Consider the following 19,365-nt stretch of genomic DNA (forward strand, 5'->3'; position numbering starts at 1 on the left):
TTCATTATAAGCCTGTTCACTATGCATTTACACAAGACGAAAGACCACCTTTAAGCAATTGCTTAATGGTAGCTTAATGGTGACTTAATGGTGGCTTAAAGAATAAAAAATTAAGTCACCATTTGCAGGTGCTTAATGTCCAAACTTCATTCACATTAAGCCACCATTAAGCTGAGCTTAATGGTGACTTAATGGTCAAATCTCATTAAACTTTTAAGCATCTTATATAGAATCTTTGAATTAACTTTTAGTTGTTTTAAAATCATTTACGCAAAATTTATTCTGACTCATAATTTTTTCTGTGAAATGTTTTTTGATGCATATTTTGAAAACACTGAGAACAATGTTAGCTAACAGCCACACAGTGTGTAATAATTATTTTTTTAAATCATCTACAGTGATAATAAAATAAAACATATCCTTTATCAGTGCCATATATTATTTAAAACAAAAATAATAAATCATTATTACATGTGGTGTTTTTATTTTTAGTGTATATATGATTTTTAAAAATAAATAATTATTACACACCGGGAGCAAGTCCTTGTGCAATATCTAAAATTTTCAATACCCAAAATCAATTTGTTCTTAAATTATCTTTATACATGAACACAAAATACATTATTTTTTGTAAAAATGGTGTATATATTTCATGTGTTAAATGTGTTACGGGATTATAACTTTAAGTCAGATAATCTCGCTGGGTTTTTTTGGGGGGAGGGGGGTGTACTGGTATACAAATGTTTAGTTTTAAATGTTGTACCTATATGGTCCCTGCATTACATCATGAATAAATTTTATTACTTCGTTATTTTTTTTTTTATTTTTTTTTTAGATACAGCGGTAAGCATGCTAAGTATCTGTCAAAATCTAGTTGGTCTTTTATTTCTTTTTTTTTAATGCAGCGGTAATTATAAGTACATTGTATCTGTCAAAATCAAGTCGGTCTTCGATGATTGTTACTTCAAAGTCGATTTTCAGAAGAACAGCCGATCAGACTAAACATGACATCCGACCAGATTTATACACATTGAGAAACGGGGTAAGATTAACAGATTATCAGTGTACAGTATACCGACTGGTCCCTACCTTAATTAGGTGTCCCCCGCCCGGTTAACTAACAGGGAACTATACACACACAACGTACACTTAGAACTAGATTTTGATGATCAATTATTTTTACAAAATTTAAATTTAACGCAAGCAATTAACAAATTAAAAATTATGATTCATCGTAAAATGTCAATTATTTTGATACCCATTATGATACAGAAAGAATTGAAACTGAATATGATATTCTAAAAAAAGTTTTTGTAAACGTAATTAACCAGGTAACTCACTGTGTTTGACACTAAATTGTTGACACAGAAACCGTTTATAACCGCAGTACATGATTTGAATAGATTTTTGCGTTTTATCTATAATTAATTTATTTTCAATCATGATTTAATGCTTACATGTATAAATTTTTCGAATGCGAAGAACTCCATCACATCACATCCAAAAGCCAATGAAGATATTTTAATGTGATATAAGCCTTTCAAAAAACACAAATAATATTGTTTTTATATTCATTAATAAATTAATTCAAGACTTTTGGAAATATATATACTTTTCCAAGTCCACATAAATTTTGAAAAAAATAAAGTTAAATATTGGCATTCTACAAACCGATAGCCTGGATAAGGCGTTCGCCTTGAGAACAGTAGGTCTCGCGCCCCAACCTTTGAAATTTGAACAATATTTTTACCAAATCAAGATATCTGAACTAATCATTTATAATATTGATAACAAATCACTCCAAAAATAATTTTACACCCATATAAACAATATTAACGGTGTAATGTGAATTAATTTTAATGGTTGCTTAATGGTAGCTTAATGGTGCTTAATGGAGTGGACATTAAGCACCTTTCTACCTTAAAAATTAAAAGTTTCTATGTTCCATTAAGTTAGAAATTTGGCTTAATGGTGGCTTAATGGTTACTTAATGGAAGCTTACTGGTGGCTTATAGCTGCTTACTTTAAACTTTGCCTATATATAACAATGGGAGCATTTCATCTTGTGTTATTTACTGCATGATCATAAAAATTCATTTGCATGCTACCAACATTCACCAATGCAGTATAATGGATATTTTTAACATGTTCATCAAATCCATTGTTGCAGATTAATTTTTGCTTATAACAGCTTTAAAAGGCCATTTCTTCTCTTTGATATTTCAAGGTCATTTGTTTATATTCAGCCAGGTTCATTCTGGATTTTCGGAAAATGTTCACTGTGTTTAACCAGTCAGCCCAGTGATTTGAGTAAGTCTAAATCACATTGCCTTGCAATAGCCACCAAAAGCCATGTATAACCATACCATTGTTGATATATATACTGTACATAATTTTATTTTGGCAACCACTGTGCACTTGTACTAACCTTTGTGACCCTGATGTATTTAACATTGTCCTCAAGGAACATCTAGTCCAAAAAGATTATTAAAGTTTACTTTAAACTTTGCCTATATATAACAATCATTCACACCATTTCCTGACCAATGCAATCATATTTAAATATGATATTTCAAGGTCACATAGAAACCTTCATTTTTGCCAGTCCAAGATTATGATAAGTATCATGCCCTCAAAAATATATAAACAATTTTTAGTGATTAGTTTAAGGCCCTGCCATTTGTTTATCTCTTAATTTGCATAATAGGTGCATAAACAATAAAATTCATAAGAAAATCAAAAAAAAAATGTTTTCTTTTACCTTTCCTCTGTGAGCATAATTATGTAGTGTACTGAACATGTCTCAAGGTCAACCCATTTTATGTTTTCTAATATGTCATATACAGTTAAACTTCTGTATCCTGAACGGTATGAACACTAAGTTCTTGCATACCATGAATATGTTGAAGTGATTTGAAAGTCCGAACTATATATTATTTTTGTTTATTAACACCGTCAATATATTAAATCATAAGATATTATTTTACCGTCAATGTTTTGAATCCTCAGATTTCTAATCAAAGAAAACATAACAGCTAGGTGTGATAATCATGGATACCTGGTGTTAATCAGTGTGTTCTCTTGTTCTTTCTTTATTTTTTGCATGAATAAGCTAGCTACTGGTTATGTGATGTATATGTTCTGAGTTTATTTTTGTCCATAAAAGGCAGCATGCAAAGCTTAAGTTAATATCTGATTATTTTTGATTGCAGTTTTAAACACGTACTTAATATGCAGTTAGTGCTTAAGCTTCATTTCACTGATTTTCCTGTATTTAGTATGAGTTGCACAAGTCATAGACTGCATGATTATCACATTTTGTTCATCCTTCGATCTTTTGAAAAATTTTAATAAACAAAATTATAAAAAAAAAAAAAAAAAAAAAAAGAAAATTAATATGAAGCATTCACAGTTACTTTGGAAAATTTTATTTAATAGCAGATCATCTGTACATTCAAAATAATTGATGCATTAACCCCATATGGTCCATAAAAAATGATTCCTATTCTTTGTCTCTTCAGTAACTCGGTTTCCTGCAGACAAGGCAAGGGAGCTTGTCCAGTGGGAAAATATGATAGCAGATGCTTACATGAATCGCTTAGAACATGAAGAGAAGAAAAACATTCAGAACAGAATTATAAATACTCAAGAATCGTAAGTACTAGATTAGACAGCATAAATCATTTGGGTCTCGGCCAGTTAGCAAAAGTACACTGTTCTTATGATTATATAGCCAAATTCTTGTTCAGATAGAAATCCCACAATAAAAAATTAATTATGAAAAGATCAAGATTTTGGTTTTGTTCTTGTGTAAAACTTGAACCCTGGTTTCTGAAATACATGTATAAAAATCATGACATATTGTAACTTGGATGCATTTTTAGGATGGATTTTCAGTCTAGAACAAGATTCTATCTTTCTCTGATGTATAAAAATTGCAATTATGTATGACAAAGACATGTAATATCTGGCATAGAACATGCATGATACTGTTTATTCATTGAGATTTTCGTACTAAATTCTTAAGTTATTACTTTAAAATATTCTTAGCTTCTAAACCATGCAGTTACACTTTGACAGGATACATGAGCTGTTCTTTAAGCTGGATGAGTTACAGGATATCCAGACTACATCTGGGGCCCCCGGAGCACCCCCCATCATCAAGGCCCCGATTAACCCTGTGGTCAGGATGCCCCCACAGATGGACAAGAGACTACTTGCCCTGGAGGACCAGGTAGACAAGCATTTTACTGTAGATTCCTAAATATACACGTGGAATTAATTATCACGTAATTTCTCGAGAAGCACCACGTGCCAAATAAAATTACTTGGCTTTATTTTTATGGTGCTGAAATCTATTTAAAATCTCTTGACCAACCATCCATTTGCGAATTATTATTCTTGCGATTTGACATTGAAGATTACATTGATTTCGCAATAATAAGTTCTCGCAAAAATTAAGGAATCTACAGTACTCAATTATTGAAATGTATCTGACTTATTGACTTGAAAGAATTGTGTTGGTTCTTTGATCATTCATAGTTGAACATAGATATTTTGATTGCCATGGATACATTGTAAGTCAATTTGGGTTGGAAGAATCCAACATCTTTGGATATCAATAAAGTATATTTTGGGCTGCTATGGGATGCCTTTGTCAATAATATGAATATTTGTGAATAAAATGACCTCGCATACAAGTAAAATTTAAATATTTTAATGAGCTATGAATCCTCCCTGCATGTAATTGCAGTTTGTAATTTTTTTCCTGTAAATTTCAGATGCAACAAAGTACTGTTGCACTCAACTGGATCATGAGAAACTTACAAGAACAACAGAAGAGCAGTGCAAAGGTCCCACCATTGATGGAGGATAAAAAAGAAAATGGTAGGTCAAATGGTACTATAATGCAAAATTAAAAACAAAAATTCTTTTTAGAACAAAATTTAAAGCTCACACTATAATATTGAATTCTAATTCATACAAAGTGTGGATGTAAAATTTTATTTGCATTTTTCATGTAGTGCATAATATTATTATGTTTTAGTTAATTCTCTTCATGCATGGGGACTTCCTACAAGTACTTTAATAACTTTTCTAAAAAAAAATTGAAAAAAATGTAAAATAAATAATGTTTTTTGTTTGTTTGTGATTTTATATATTTTACTTTCACTTGGCATGCTTAACTATATGTACATTCCTTATTTTTCTTTATGGAAGGAAATGTTTTTTGCATGCAAATACAATCTCTTTTTCATCTATTATAAATTTTAAGGTCGCCATGGCAAGCATTGTAAGTTTTGGAAATGTTATATTTGCATGATGTTCAATAAGCAAATAATCAGACTTTTTGAGGAATAATTTAATAGTATGCTTTTTAGTATGTAATCCTACTTCTGCCTTTCAAGCAATATCATCATACATTAACTTCAATATGAACGATTGTGAAAAAAGTGCTTTTTCTGAGGCTACTTTCATAATTTATGATGGATACCTCCTAAAATGTTAATTTATCATTATAACTAAATTGCAAAATGTCTTTCATATTTATATGAAGTATGCATCAGTATATAATGCAGGCATTGTTCTCAACAAGGCATCATTTCTGTTACAACAGCATTAATATTACTAGCATAGACAACAGCCTGCATGAGTTAGAAATCAAGTAGCAATTCAGAAAACAAGTAGCAATTCAGCATTGCCAAGAAATGCCTAACTAGTTAAAATGAGCAACCCCAAAGTCAGTCATACCTTTTAGCTCACATGAGCCGTAGGCTTGAGTAAATTTTTGTTACCCATTTATTTTATGTAACTGTTGTTGTTGTCCGTGTAAACTTTTCATATTTTCATCTTCTTTATAAGACCAATTTCAACCCAACTTGGAACATATAGTATTCTGGTGTCAAAAGGGTTCAAGTTGATTCACATAAAGGGCAAGGTCCCCTTTCAATGGAAGTTAGTGAAGAAGTGATGAAAATTTAGAATCCTCTCAAGAGCCATTGGGACATAAAAAATAAATTATTTAGTAGTGAGATCTTTATACAAAAAGTAGATTGACTGAAGATCAAGTAATGACAGTCAAGGGTAGGCAGGGGCCAAAATCAGCAATCAAAGATTTATTGACATAGGATTTTAAATAAAAAAATTCTTTTCATTGATCAAAAAAGCTTCTTCTTTTTTTTAAACGGATACATGTAAGTCATCTATCTATTTTAGGATCTGCATCATGTTTAAATCTCAATTTTCTCAATATTTTTTTTTTTTTAAGTATAAATTGAAAAATTCATTCTGCTTATAAAGCTTGGTAATTTTTACCAACATGTTGAGAAAAAAGAGTCATTTTCAAATAGGACAAGGCCCTTTTTCAGTACCTGGATGCAAGGTTACTAAGCTCTGTAGTATAGGTGCAAGTTTCCTCAAATCATGATCCTTTAGGATAGATAGAGAGGGACAAAATAAATCTGCTGATGAAGAACAGCAAGACCTATGCATATATGATAGAGCTGGGTATTGGCCCGAGATTTCGTATTGCGATATATTGCGATATTTTTAGCTGTATTGCGATATTGGGGACACACCCCCTTGACAACCAGCTGAATCATCTGTATCCATCAATCCCCTCATTTCCAGTCCTTCGGATTCATGAAAAATTCCAGATTTAATGAATGTATTGCAATATTTTCAATATAATAAAAATGGCATTTTCTTACTATATTTACTTTAATTTACATGCTGAATGTGCATAATAACTATGATAAGTAACCAACACGAAAAAAAAACTTGTTGATTTCATTTAAGTTATGCTCTGAAATGTTCCCACAAAACAACTTCTGACTTACTGTTTGGCTTAGTAACAAACTTTCATAAGTCCATTTTAATATTTAATGACAAAATTCCTTAATCTAAAAATATTATCAATATATCGATATTACAAAATCCTATTGCGATATTGTCATTGTATTGCAATATATTGAAATATTGATATTATTGCCCAGCCCTAATATATGAGTTGTGGTCCATGGGTCTTTGGCTTTCAATTGGATAATTTTGCTCAGATACAGGTAAATATATAATAATTTATTGTTTATATTACGTGAAAAATTATATACATTGACATGTATACCTAAAAAAAAATGCATAGTAGTAATGAAAAACTCAAAGTATATGAAATTCAATTGCTCAAATAATCAATGTTTATATATTTTGTTTATAGTCTCAATTTATACTTCCATATTACATTTATCATCACATGCGCGGATCTAGAGGGGGGTTCAGGGGGGTCAGGACCCCCCCCCCCCCTGGAATTTACCAGGCTAAAAAATGTATATACTAAAAAAAAAATGGGGTTTTTTGGTTTTTTTTTTTTTGTTTTTTTGTTTTGTTTTTTGTTTTTTGTTTTTTTGCTTTTCAAGAAATTTCTGGGATTGGATTTTTTTTTTTTTGACTGGGGTGGACCCCCCCTGGAAAAAATTTCTGGATCTGCGCCTTAGAAAAATTCTCATATCTAAAATTGATATGGAATAAGTATAGTTTAGCAAACATAAGTGAACATTTAAAAAAAAAAAAAAAAAAAAAAAGCCAGTTCAGCATTTGTTGAATTAGCATTAAATAAATACAGTAAAACTTGTTTAGTACGAACACGGATATAGCGAAGTTATCTTGGATCCCCAGCTATGTGAATTTAATAAATTCCTTATAAGGATATAACGAATTATGGATATAGCGAAGTAATTTTATAGGTCCCAGTGACTTCGCTATATCCGAGTTTTACTTTACTGTCACAGAAATGTTCCATGTACAACATATATCATTAAAATGATATTTAAATGTCAAAGAGTTTTTATAAAATGGAGTGAAGTGCTATTTTACATGACTTAAATTGGACTACTAAAAAAACTCTGCTGTAATTTATCTGAGGATTTTTAAAGTATTTACTTGCATTATACTTATTAAATTTTGTGCACTGTATAAAACTTAACTTTGCTTTTTTTTGTTTTGTTTATTGTTTTTAAACTAAAGGTATTGGGGCAATTATTTAACAGAAAAATTCTGTTTTGTGTCCTAGAATTCGTAGATTTTTTGTGATTATAGACCAGTGTTAAATACATAATAAAATTAAATATTCAAATTTTCATCATTTTATGAAAGTAGAGTGTGTATTTTTTATTCAGTATTCATTCATTTCAAAGTGCTATATTGTAAAATCTCTTCTCTTTGAGATTGAGGGTCATAATTTTGTAGATCAGACATTATACTGTAAATTATGTAAAATTTTAGCATCAGTTTGGAGGTCCTACCAATATACACAATAAAAACAATGAGAATATAATCCCCACAAAAAAATGAGCTATATCACATTACAGTAAAACACACTTATTGTGAACGTGCTAATAATGATTTGACACAGTAAAGTGCTTCTTAATTGTTCTCCATGAGTTTATTGTAAAGTTTACAGATATAACAAAATACCCTTATAACGTAGCAATTATAAACAGCCATCCCTTAAACTTAGTTAGAAGCATGTTTTACTGTATGTTTGTGTCCTTTGTGTGTTACAGCAAAGCAGAAGAAAGAGAAGGACAAAGCGTTGGTGAAATCAACAGTGGAAGAACGGAAACGTCTGAACTACAAATCGAGGATACCTAGGTACCCCCAGAGTATGGTGAACAGGTTCCCTGTCCCAGATGACAAGGTCGCCTGGGAGGTGAGTATTTAAGAGTTATAGTACAAAATTTGACACATACAATTATGAATATTTCTTAAGAACATAGTAAAAGAATCCTTTTTGAGGAAACCCTGCTTATCATAGAATCAAATCTTTTTAATTGTTACTTCAAAATAACAATTTGGGGGGGGGGGGGGGGGGCTATATTTTTAAAAGAAAATTCCCCCACCTCTCTCTCTCTACCCAAAGTTTTCATGCTAAGCATAAAATTTAATGTTTTAACTCATAAATACATAAATTATTCTATTTATACTTTTATCAGATTTCATTTCCGGAATATGACCCAGTGGTGTATGAAGCACCTGAAGTCAAGAGTCATCCTTACTGGGCTGACACTATAGACCTCATATACATGTAAGTTCTGGACATCCCCCAAAGGAATGGGGAATTGACTAATAAAAACGTGTGGCTCTTGAAATCTTTCATAGTAACTCTGATAGATTTAACACATTTAGGGAAAAGTGAATTTTTGGTAAAATGGAATGAATGTTGTAATTGTTATCTTGATTATATGACGTAAATTTTCCCAATCAGTTTTTCTTGTATTTGGTACCAGCTATTGTTTTCAAAGCATTGTAAAGCCATATGCTGAAATAAAGCATAACTGTCCATATGTATACACATGTTTTACCACGGCTGCTGAGTAATGACCTTGAAGTGATCGGGTGAAAAACCAAACATAATGTAAATTTAAACACTGTCAATTTGTAAACATGGTAAACAATAGTATTGAGCCAATCAATTCATGAAAACGCAGGAATTTGTTTTCAAATTTAATATTTGAGAGGAAATAGAAGTCAGTGTTTCATTTCCCAGCTGTGGGCTGTTTGCAAGTGTTTAAATAAAGAACCGAAGTGATGAACAACTATTCATCAGTTTTTCAGAATGGACCTATAATAATGATTCTGCTATTTATCACTTTGTGGGAGAGGCTGAGGCGGCAGGGGTTAGTTCAAACAAGGGCACATTGAATTTCAAACCAGCTAAACTTTTACTTGTATATTCTGTCATTTTATCTTTTTAACATATATTTGACAATTTTCGTTTTTGTCTTGTTCATTCTTTGTCTTTCTCGTCTTATTTCAAGATGTCTGAGCAATCAAATTTACATACAATTATAACAGCTTGTTTTTGCTATCGGCTGTCTATTAAAAGACTCAACTATCTGAGACATGTATTGCTCTATCATTGAGGATCTCAGTTGCATTGTAATTATGTTCTCTAAAGCAGTTTCATCTATTGGAATTAAGGTTACTTAAGTTATTATTTGTAGTAAAAGTTTGAAGAAAAATGGTGTTTACCATTACCTGACATTGCATTATTGTGTAGTCTGTTTTAAAAAGATCTTAACCATGTAATTTAAAAAAATAATCAAGCCAGTGTTGAATAATGTTAAGTTATTTTAATTTGAAAATGTAGAGATGGTTGACATGAGTCAGGGTTTTCCCTTTGGGAACTGGGGAATTTCCCCTGCTTATAATGACTTAATCCGCTGGTTATATACATGTATTCTACTATTCACCCTCAACCCCCAGTTAGGGGAGGAACCAAAGAAATACTACTCTTTCTTTAATACCCCCTGCTATTTCAATTCTTTGGGACAACCCTAACAGTACTATTGCACTTTTAATATGAGACCCTTAATGTAGATAGCTAAGACAGAAATTATCATGTCTAGTAGATTGATTATAATCATAATCGATTGATTAACAACTTTTCATTTTTACATTCTGATAGGAAACCCGCTGACAGAATTGGAAAGATCAATTTTAATGAATATGACAAGAAGAACCTATGTGACAGAAAGAGTTACTGGGGCACGTATGAAGTACGTGATGGTCTCCCGCTGAATCCTGCGGGTCGGACAGGTATTATAGGACGAGGACTTCTTGGACGATACGGCCCTAACCATTGTGGAGATCCCATAGTAACCAGGTAAAATTCTCCTCAACTGTCTGATTGATTTCTGTGTACAAAATGAATTTCTATTTGTGAATTTTTAGCGTTGTAGAATATTTATATATTTTAGTAAAATTGCCCTAGCAGAGAGCTCAAGTGAGCTTTTTTGGTCAGATTAAGGCTGGTGTCTGTCTGTCTGTAGACTTTTCATCTGATAACATCCTTCAGCTTTGGCCTCAACAATGCTTGCATACAGTTTTAGATTATTAAAATTTCATTCTTTTCTTCTGTCAACAGATGGAAGAGAAATGATAAAGGGGAAGTTGTGATGAAGGAAGGGAAAAAAGTTCTGGAATTTGTAGCAATATTCAGAAAAGACAATGACCTATGGTCTATTCCTGGGGTAGGTTTATACAAAAACAAATTGCATTTTACTGTGGAAATGTGTTATAGACACAAAGCTTACTGCAAATAATAACTGGTTTCCATTGCGTAAATCTGAATTTCTTATACCAAATTAAGTCGAAAATGTTGAAAATGTTGATACATACTTTTGAAAAAGCTGTTTACTTACAGTTAAAACAATTAAGCTATAATTTTGGCATCAAAAGGCATGAAAAAATGGTGGAAATGACCAAAAAATATAAGCTACATATTCCACATGGTCATTTTTACAATATCGTTTTTAAAGTAAGGTATCACACATGTATCAATGGTTTGTTACAGGGTATGTGTGAACCTGGACAGAAGGTGTCCCAGTGCCTGAAGGCCGAGTTTACAGAGGAAGCGCTGGGGACATTGATCAATGACCAGACCATGAAGGATAAAATCAACAAAGACCTTCAGTACATGCTGGATCATGGAGAAGAGGTAACTAAATTATTGATACTTTGTTGTAAAAAGCAAGATTTCTTGGGTTATTGTGATTTTAAAGTACTTAGTATAACCTAAATTTAATATCGCGTTACATAAACCCAATACCAGAGAGGGCTAAAGGTGTTCCACCTCATTTGTCAAATGAGGAGAGGGGGGGGGGGTGCACTTCTTTTCTGAATGCTTGCAAATATTGAGCTTCTTTCTGGTATAATAGTGTAACTTGATGAGTGGGGAATTAAGATTGACTTTTTTCCACAGCAGTTATGCTAAACAGAATTACATTTGCACCTATTGAAATTCTTGTGTTGGATTCAATTTCCATTTTGCTTTAACTTTGGAAGGATTAGGATAGGGAGCTACAACAAGAACTTGAGAGAAAATTCTGTCAGATGTACATAGTACCTCTGACAACTTCTTTTTATGGATTAAAAATATATCTTGCTGCAGGGAATGATTTTGTCCTATGAAAAAAAGCATTAAAATTAATTGTTATAAAAGGATGGCATAGTAAAGAATTGTTATGTTTTTTTTTTTTTTAATTAGCTCTATGCAATTTTGCTTTGACTAGATTTACAAAGGAATTTGTGATGACCCCAGGAACACTGATAATGCCTGGTTGGAAACTCTTGTGTTTAGCTACCATGATGACACAGGAAAAGTTCTTCATCCTTTCCTTTTAAGAGTAAGAAATTTTACTATTCATACAAATATTTTTTTAAAGACTCTCTGATCAAATTAAACTTTATGGATATTTTTTGTACTTACTTAGCAACATGAAATTTTATGTATTTTGAAATTTAAGTTTTTTGATTCCCTTTCATCATTTTGAATTTTCACACAGTATAAGGTGGTTCTTCTCCAAAATGTATATTGTCTATGCACGGTTAACAGGGTGAAACGATGCGCCTCCTTCACGGTTTGATATATATCGTAAAATTTGGTCTCAGTTTGGTTATTTTCAATACAATACATTTTGATAGAAGGAAACAAATTCAACTGTTGTTTTATGCTTCCTTTTAGGTAATCTAGTCAAATAGTTTATGTGCAAAATAGATAGAAGAAATTAATTTAATTGATTTGACTGTTAAAAATTATTTTACAAACTTGAAGTCCACAAATATTTACATTTTTGAACTATTATACGGAGGAGCATGTTTATACCTTATGCCAAACGTGTCTGAATGACAATCCAGACCAAAAAATGAACCAAACCAAAAATACAGATTTTGTACCGTGTATTAAATCGAGAAAAAATACCGCGGTGAACTGTTTCACTCCTAATGTGTTAGATATCCTGCAATTACTTTGTAATTAATGTTTTTATTAATTAATTTCTAGGCTGGAGAGACCGTGGAGGCAGCTACCTGGTTAGAAGTGTCATCTAGTCTTATTCTTCACTCCTCTCACCTGTATTATGTTAAGCTTGTGGCCGACAAGTTAAATGCTTACTACTAAACCCTTGCAAAAGGATTTGGTAATTAGTCAATTGGAAAATCAAATGCTACTTATTGTCTTGTGAATTTCGAGAACTTGCCTTAATTAATGCTCATGAGAGATAGCATTACCGGTATACATTTCAACTGTGAGTCATGTCTGATTTCCACTACCAAACTTTTAGCACCTGAAAAAAGTCTTGTTGCAATTTCTACAACTAATTACTGCTGATATAAATGTATATAATTTAAAGAGATGAAAATAAAAAATTGTTGCAGTCCAATTTTGCCTTCAGAAAAAATTGCATCGTTGTGATATTGAACTTATTGAAGTGCCTGGAGACCAAGAAAGAGATCTTTCATCCTCATAATTACCATTGTAATATTTTCATAAAAATACATTTTTGACTGTACTAGTCAGAAGATTTAGGAAAATTCAAGGCACTGACAATGCAATTTGCATATATTGACAGATCCCTGCACTCTTTTGGGTTCAGAGAATTGCATTGTATTGAAGAGTCCTTCTTGAGATTACCAGGCAAAGCAAACCTTTTCAAAATGACTGCTTTGTCTTGGAATATTTCTTGCATGAATATTGACATAAAATGTGTTTTATATAAGCACATTTTGACTATATGCACCCTTGTTTTATGCAATTTATATAGGATTTGGTAAATTGTATGTGTCAATTGGAAAATCAAATGCTAGCTTGCATTTCAACTCAGTTTCTTCACACCTGTACAAAGTCTAAATCAAAGCCTTGTTTTGTTTCTTTTACTTAATTCCCCCCCCCCCCCCCCCCAAAAAAAAAATGTCATTTTGATTCAAAGCATGTTTTATTGCTATTTTTTGAAGAAGATGGGATTACATTATTTAATTTACATAAGGGTTGCATTTAACACCTTTTTCAAACACAATATTTGTGCTTGACTTAAATATTCTCAATTTTGCTGGGACCCTCAGCATTTTTATATTTATATAATTAGTATTATATTTTGAACTTCTTGAACACATGTTTGTCTAGTTTAACAAATGACATTTGTCAGGATCTTTCTACAATGTTACATGTGTAAGAAGCAAGTTCTTGTAGTATTAGCCCAAAGTGCATTGATTTATTTTAAGATATGCAGATTCATATCACTTACATGGCATTGTACATGTATTTAATAGGGAATTTCAAATAAATTTTTAAATGTTATCAAAATCTGTCTTGTCTAACTGTTGTCGTTGTCGTTGTTGTCGTTGTCGTTGTTGTCGTCGTAAACTTTTCACATTTTCATCTTCTTCTCAAGAACCACTGGGCCAATTTCAACCAAACTTGGTACAAAGTATCCTTGGGTGAAGGGGATTCAAGTTTGTTCAAATGAAGGGCCATGCCCTTTTCCAAGGGGAGATAATCATGAATTTGTTAAAAATTAATGGCATTTTTAAAAAATCTTCTTCTCCAGAATGGGCCAGGTTGTGAAACTCATGTGAAAGCAAAGTGTAAAAATTTGTTGCAGTGGGGCCAATTTTGCCAAGTTTTACATAGGAATATAAAAAATCTTTAAAAATCTTCTTCTGAACCATATCCAGGAAAGATGAAACATGTATTTCAGTGCTTCAAGCTTGAAATCATGACCCCGGGGCAAGGGTGGGGATCTATCAGTTTTACATAGGAATATATTGAAAAATCTTTAAAAATATTTTCTCCAGAACCATAAAAATAAATTTTTGGAATCATCCTAGGTAGTGTAGATTAGATTTAAGAAAATCATGACCCCCGGGGCAAGGGCGGGGACAATGCAGTTTTATATATATATAGGAAAAATCTTTAAAAATCTTCTACTCCAGAACCACATGGCCAGGAAAAATGAAACTCTTGTGAGGTCAAATGATGACCCCCGGGGCAAGAGAATTGCAGTTTTACATGTAATTGTATATAGAAAAATCTTTAAAAATCTTTTTCACCAGAACCACTGGTCCAGGAAAGCAAACCATTTCAAAATGACTGCAAATTTGTCTTTGCGGGGCAATGGGGCCAAAATGGCCGACCCAAGTTTTACATAAATATATGAAAATATATAAAAATCTTTTCTCAAGAACCACTAGGCCAGGAAAGATGAAATCATGTGGAATCATCCTCAGGTAGTTTTATGTTTTAAGAGTTTTATTATATATAGGAAAATTCTTTAAAAATCTTCTCCAGAACCACTGGTCCAGGAAAGCTTGTGGAAATCCTGTAGTGTAGTTCAAGTTTGTTCATGACCCCCAGGGCAATGGGGCCAAAATGGCTGAAGTTTTACATAGGAATATAAAGGGAAATATCTTTAAAAATCCTTCTCCAGAACCACTGGGCCAGGAAAGATGAAACTCATGTGGAATCATCCTCAGGTAGTGTTTCAAATTTGTTCAAATCATGACCCCCAGGGCTAGGGTACAATGGCCGACCCAAGTTTTACATAGGGATATATAGGGAAACCAAATCTTCTTTTCAAGTACTTCAAAGCTATGATTAGTGATATTTATATGGAATCATCCTCAGGTAGTGTAGATTCTAGTTTGTTCAAATGATGAACGCCTGGAGGGGGGGGGGGAATAAATTCAAGCCCCCCCCCTGGGCCTCTTGTTTGGCTTGTATCTCTATTTTTATTAACAATATTTGTTTACATTGTGATGAATATTTAATGGGTACTTATAAGTTTATTTTCTCTTTGGAAGCATTTTTACTTCTACATCATGGAATAAAGGATCATTAGAATCTTTTTGTTAAATCCAATGTACTTTTTTTTTTACATTTTTATTTTATACACATTGCCTGTGATATAATTTATTGGTTGAAGATTTCTAAGAAAGATTGTTTACTGACTGGTGATGAGGTTTTTAGCTCACCTCAATGAAGTTGGGGGAGTCGGTGCATCCCAGGTTAAGGTTAAGTTTTTTGGAGCAGTTTTCTTTTTAAGTACTTCTATGTCCTATATTGATTAGACATGCATGGAAGATGGTTCTAGTGTGTTTCACTGTACCAGTCAAAGTTTCAGATGCTGCAATTTCAGCAAAGGAATGACCAGGCTAATGTTTTTGGAGCATATTTTTGGTGCAGTTTTTGGTGTATTTATTTCCAAGTAACTATAATATGTTGACCAAACTTGCATGGATGATACATCTAATGATGGATACTACGGGGCTTGCTTCGGATGCTGAATCTGACCTACATTTTCCGGTTGAGTGAACAGGTTAAAGTTTTTGGTGTAGGTTTCATTTCCAAGTAACTTTAAGCCCTATGTTGACCAAACTTGCATGGATGATACATCTAAGGATGGATACTACCGGGCTTGCTTCGGATGCTGAATCTGACCTTCATTTTCCGGTTGAGTGAACAAGTTAAAGTTTTTGGTGCAGGTTTCATTTCCAAGTAACTTTAAGCCCTATATTGACCAAACTTGCATGGATGATACATCTAAGGATGCATACTACCAGGCTTGCTTCGGATGCTGAATCTGACCTACATGAGTGAACAAGTTAAAGTTTTTGGTGCAGGTTTCATTTCCAAGTAAGTTTAAGCCCTATGTTGACCAAACTTGCATGGATGATACATCTAAGGATGGATACTACCAGGCTTGCTTCGGATGCTGAATCTGACCTACATTTTCTGGTTGAGTGAACAGGTTAAAGTTTTTGGTGCAGGTTTCATTTCCAAGTATTTTCTTTAAGCCCTATGTTGACCAAACTTGCATGGATGATACATCTAAGGATGCATACTACCGGGCTTGCTTCGGATGCTGAATCTGACCTACATTTTCTGGATGAGTGAACAGGTTAAAGTTTTTGGTGTATGTTTCATTTGCAAGTAACTATAAGCCCTATGTTGACCAAACTTGCATGGATGAAACATCTAAGGATGCACACTACCGGGCTTGCTTCGGATGCTGAATCTGACCTACATTTTCTGGTTGAGTGAACAGGTTAAAGTTTTCATCAAGAGATACATCTGCTTCAGATGCTGGATTTTGATTACATTTTCATGAAGAAGAACTAGTTTAAATTTTTTATGTAGGTCTATTTCAAAGTATCAGATCAAAATTGCTTAAATATTTTCATTTTTGGAATGTACACTTTTTGTTGGTTAATTGGGTGACTTTACCTTACTTAAAGACAACATTCGTTGAGGTGAGCTCTGTAATCTCTGATTACCTATGTTTTTTATTGCTATGTATTGCTTGTGTGTTACATGTGAAGAGAAGATGGAGTAAACATGTAAATGCAAAGTATTCTCTAAATTATAAAGTTATGAAGCATCTCTTACAATGAATAATCTGAATAGAAGACATTCCTTAAAAAGATCTGTAATTAACATTCCTTAAAGACCTGTATTTAATTGTTTCTTTTTATCATTTTTGTTGCTATTATCCATCCATAATGAAGAACCTTGTCAAAACTTTTTTGAGAATCTCTTTGTAACACATGAAAATAAAATCAGTTTTAAATTACTGTTTGTTTTGTTGGTATTTACATCTAATATTAAAAGTACTGTAGGATATTTACACATAAATTGCTTAATGTGATCATAGCTTATTGTCATTACATTATATGTTCCTGACCAATGCTGTTTGTTATCCAGAAAAAAAAAACTAATATAGATAGACACCATATCTATTCATAGAATAGCATGTGATCATTGTTTACTTGCGTTTTTCATTCCCAAGAGTAATGTTCCGAATGCAGATATCGTCATTTACAAAAAAACATTTGCTGATTGGTTGATCAATATTATCCACTCCAATCACAACTTGAGAAAAAAATCCCCAACTTTTTCGAACACCATATGCCAAGGGCTTATGAGGAGAGTAGCGTATCAGAAACCCTTGGCTAGGGAAGATGCACTGGACCTCGGTTTATACAAATCTCATCAGAAGGACAATGTCCTGCTGTAGAACCCGCAATGTAAGGATCAGCTCCTTACTTACAGAGATTCTGAAGCTCTAACCATTTTAGGTATATGCTCTAACCATCTGCCCCATGTGGGCCTAATGAAATGAAAGATTAAATAAACGAGTTTTTAAAAATGATAAAATGAATTAAAATCAATTTAAAAGAATAATACTCAACCAAACTTCAAGGTCAAGTGTACTGGTCCTCGGAAGGGCTCTGTTTATTTGTTTTCTTTGGAGAGAGGTTATTCCTCCTTGTCATTCACTTTATATAATGAATTATTGTAAATAATGTGTTTAAAAGGAACAATAAAATCAGATAATTATGCAAGTATTTTTAGCTCACCTCGATGAAGGTGGGGGGGGGGGGCTTATGTGATACCGTCGGAGTCTGCGTCCCTGGTTAATGTTTTTGGAGCAGTTTTCTTTTTAAGTATTTGTATGATGCCCTATATTGATCAGACATGCATGGAAGATGCTTCTAGTGTGTTTCATTGACCAGATAAGGTTTTGGATGCTGCAATTTCAGCAAAGGAATGTCAAGATTAGTGCTTTTGGAGCAGGTTAACATTTTTTGTGCAGTATGATGTAGGTCTCTCTCATTTCCAAGTACCTATGAGCCCTATAATGACCAAACTTGACTGGATGATACATCTAAGGATGCATACAACCAATCTTGCTTCGGATGTTGAATCTGTCCTTCATTTTCTGGATGAGTGAACAGCTTAATGATTTGGTGCAGGTATCGTTTCCAAGTAGCTGCAGAACTGTAGTTCTATGCTTGAGAAAATTTGGACAGATAAAGCAGAGATATATCTGTCCGAATTTTCTCAAGCAGAGAGCTACAGTTCTGCAGCGAGTTTCCAAGTAACTATGAGCCCTATGATGACCAAACTTGCATGGATGATACATCTGAGCTAGGATACACTACAATGTTTGCTTCCAATGCTGAATCTGACCTACATTTTCTGGATGAGTAAACATTTGGTGCAGGTCTCATTTCTAAGGAACTGTGAGCACTATGTTGACCAAACCTTCATGGAAAGCACATCTAAGAATGCAATCTACCAGACTTGCTTTGGATGCTGAATCTGACGTACATTTTCTGGATGAGTGAAAAGGTTAGTTTTTATGCAGGTCTCATTTCCAAGTAATTATGAGCCTTATGTTGAGCAAACTTGCATGGATGAAACATCAAAGGACGTACACTAATGGACTTGCTTCGGATGCTGGACTTGCTTAGGATGCTGAATCTGACTTCATTTTATTGATGAGTGAACAGGTTAAAGTTTTTGGAGGAAGTTCATTCTAAATTAAGCAGGCCGGTATATGCCCTATGTTGAGCAAACTTGCATGGATGAAACATCTAAGGATTTTCACTAATAGACTTGCTTCGGATGCTGGACCAAGTAAAAGTTGTGGCACCCCAGGGTGCAGGTCTATCACCAAGAAACTATAAACCAAACTTGCATAGATGATGATGCATTAAGGGATGAACACTCTCAAACTTGCTTCAGATGCT

The 19,365-nt window shown here is 33.0% G+C and overlaps 1 protein-coding gene across 4 annotated transcripts in view; it reads left to right on the forward strand.

Annotated features, from left to right (window-relative positions):
* The window catches only part of LOC134276135 (transient receptor potential cation channel subfamily M member-like 2), a 59,888-nt gene extending 46,738 nt beyond the window's left edge, over positions 1 to 13,150 (forward strand). For 3 of the 4 annotated variants that reach the window (XM_062758410.1, XM_062758413.1, XM_062758412.1), the window contains 11 exons: positions 3,522 to 3,654; positions 4,081 to 4,234; positions 4,782 to 4,887; positions 5,276 to 5,293; positions 8,559 to 8,704; positions 8,988 to 9,079; positions 10,463 to 10,660; positions 10,922 to 11,027; positions 11,351 to 11,494; positions 12,069 to 12,182; positions 12,839 to 13,150. In XM_062758410.1, coding sequence (XP_062614394.1) covers positions 3,522 to 3,654; positions 4,081 to 4,234; positions 4,782 to 4,887; positions 5,276 to 5,293; positions 8,559 to 8,704; positions 8,988 to 9,079; positions 10,463 to 10,660; positions 10,922 to 11,027; positions 11,351 to 11,494; positions 12,069 to 12,182; positions 12,839 to 12,955 — 1,328 coding nt within the window. In that variant the 3' untranslated portion in view covers positions 12,956 to 13,150. The remainder of the gene's footprint in view (positions 1 to 3,521; positions 3,655 to 4,080; positions 4,235 to 4,781; positions 4,888 to 5,275; positions 5,294 to 8,558; positions 8,705 to 8,987; positions 9,080 to 10,462; positions 10,661 to 10,921; positions 11,028 to 11,350; positions 11,495 to 12,068; positions 12,183 to 12,838) is intronic. The other variant, XM_062758411.1, reaches the window with a different exon arrangement.
* The last annotated feature ends 6,215 nt before the right edge of the window (positions 13,151 to 19,365 follow it).

This window comes from Saccostrea cucullata, unplaced genomic scaffold (genome assembly GCF_032062105.1).
Source record: "Saccostrea cucullata isolate Sc308-1 unplaced genomic scaffold, CSIRO_AGI_Scuc_v1 ctg672, whole genome shotgun sequence".
In the NCBI taxonomy this organism is placed as follows: Eukaryota; Metazoa; Mollusca; class Bivalvia; order Ostreida; family Ostreidae; genus Saccostrea; species Saccostrea cuccullata.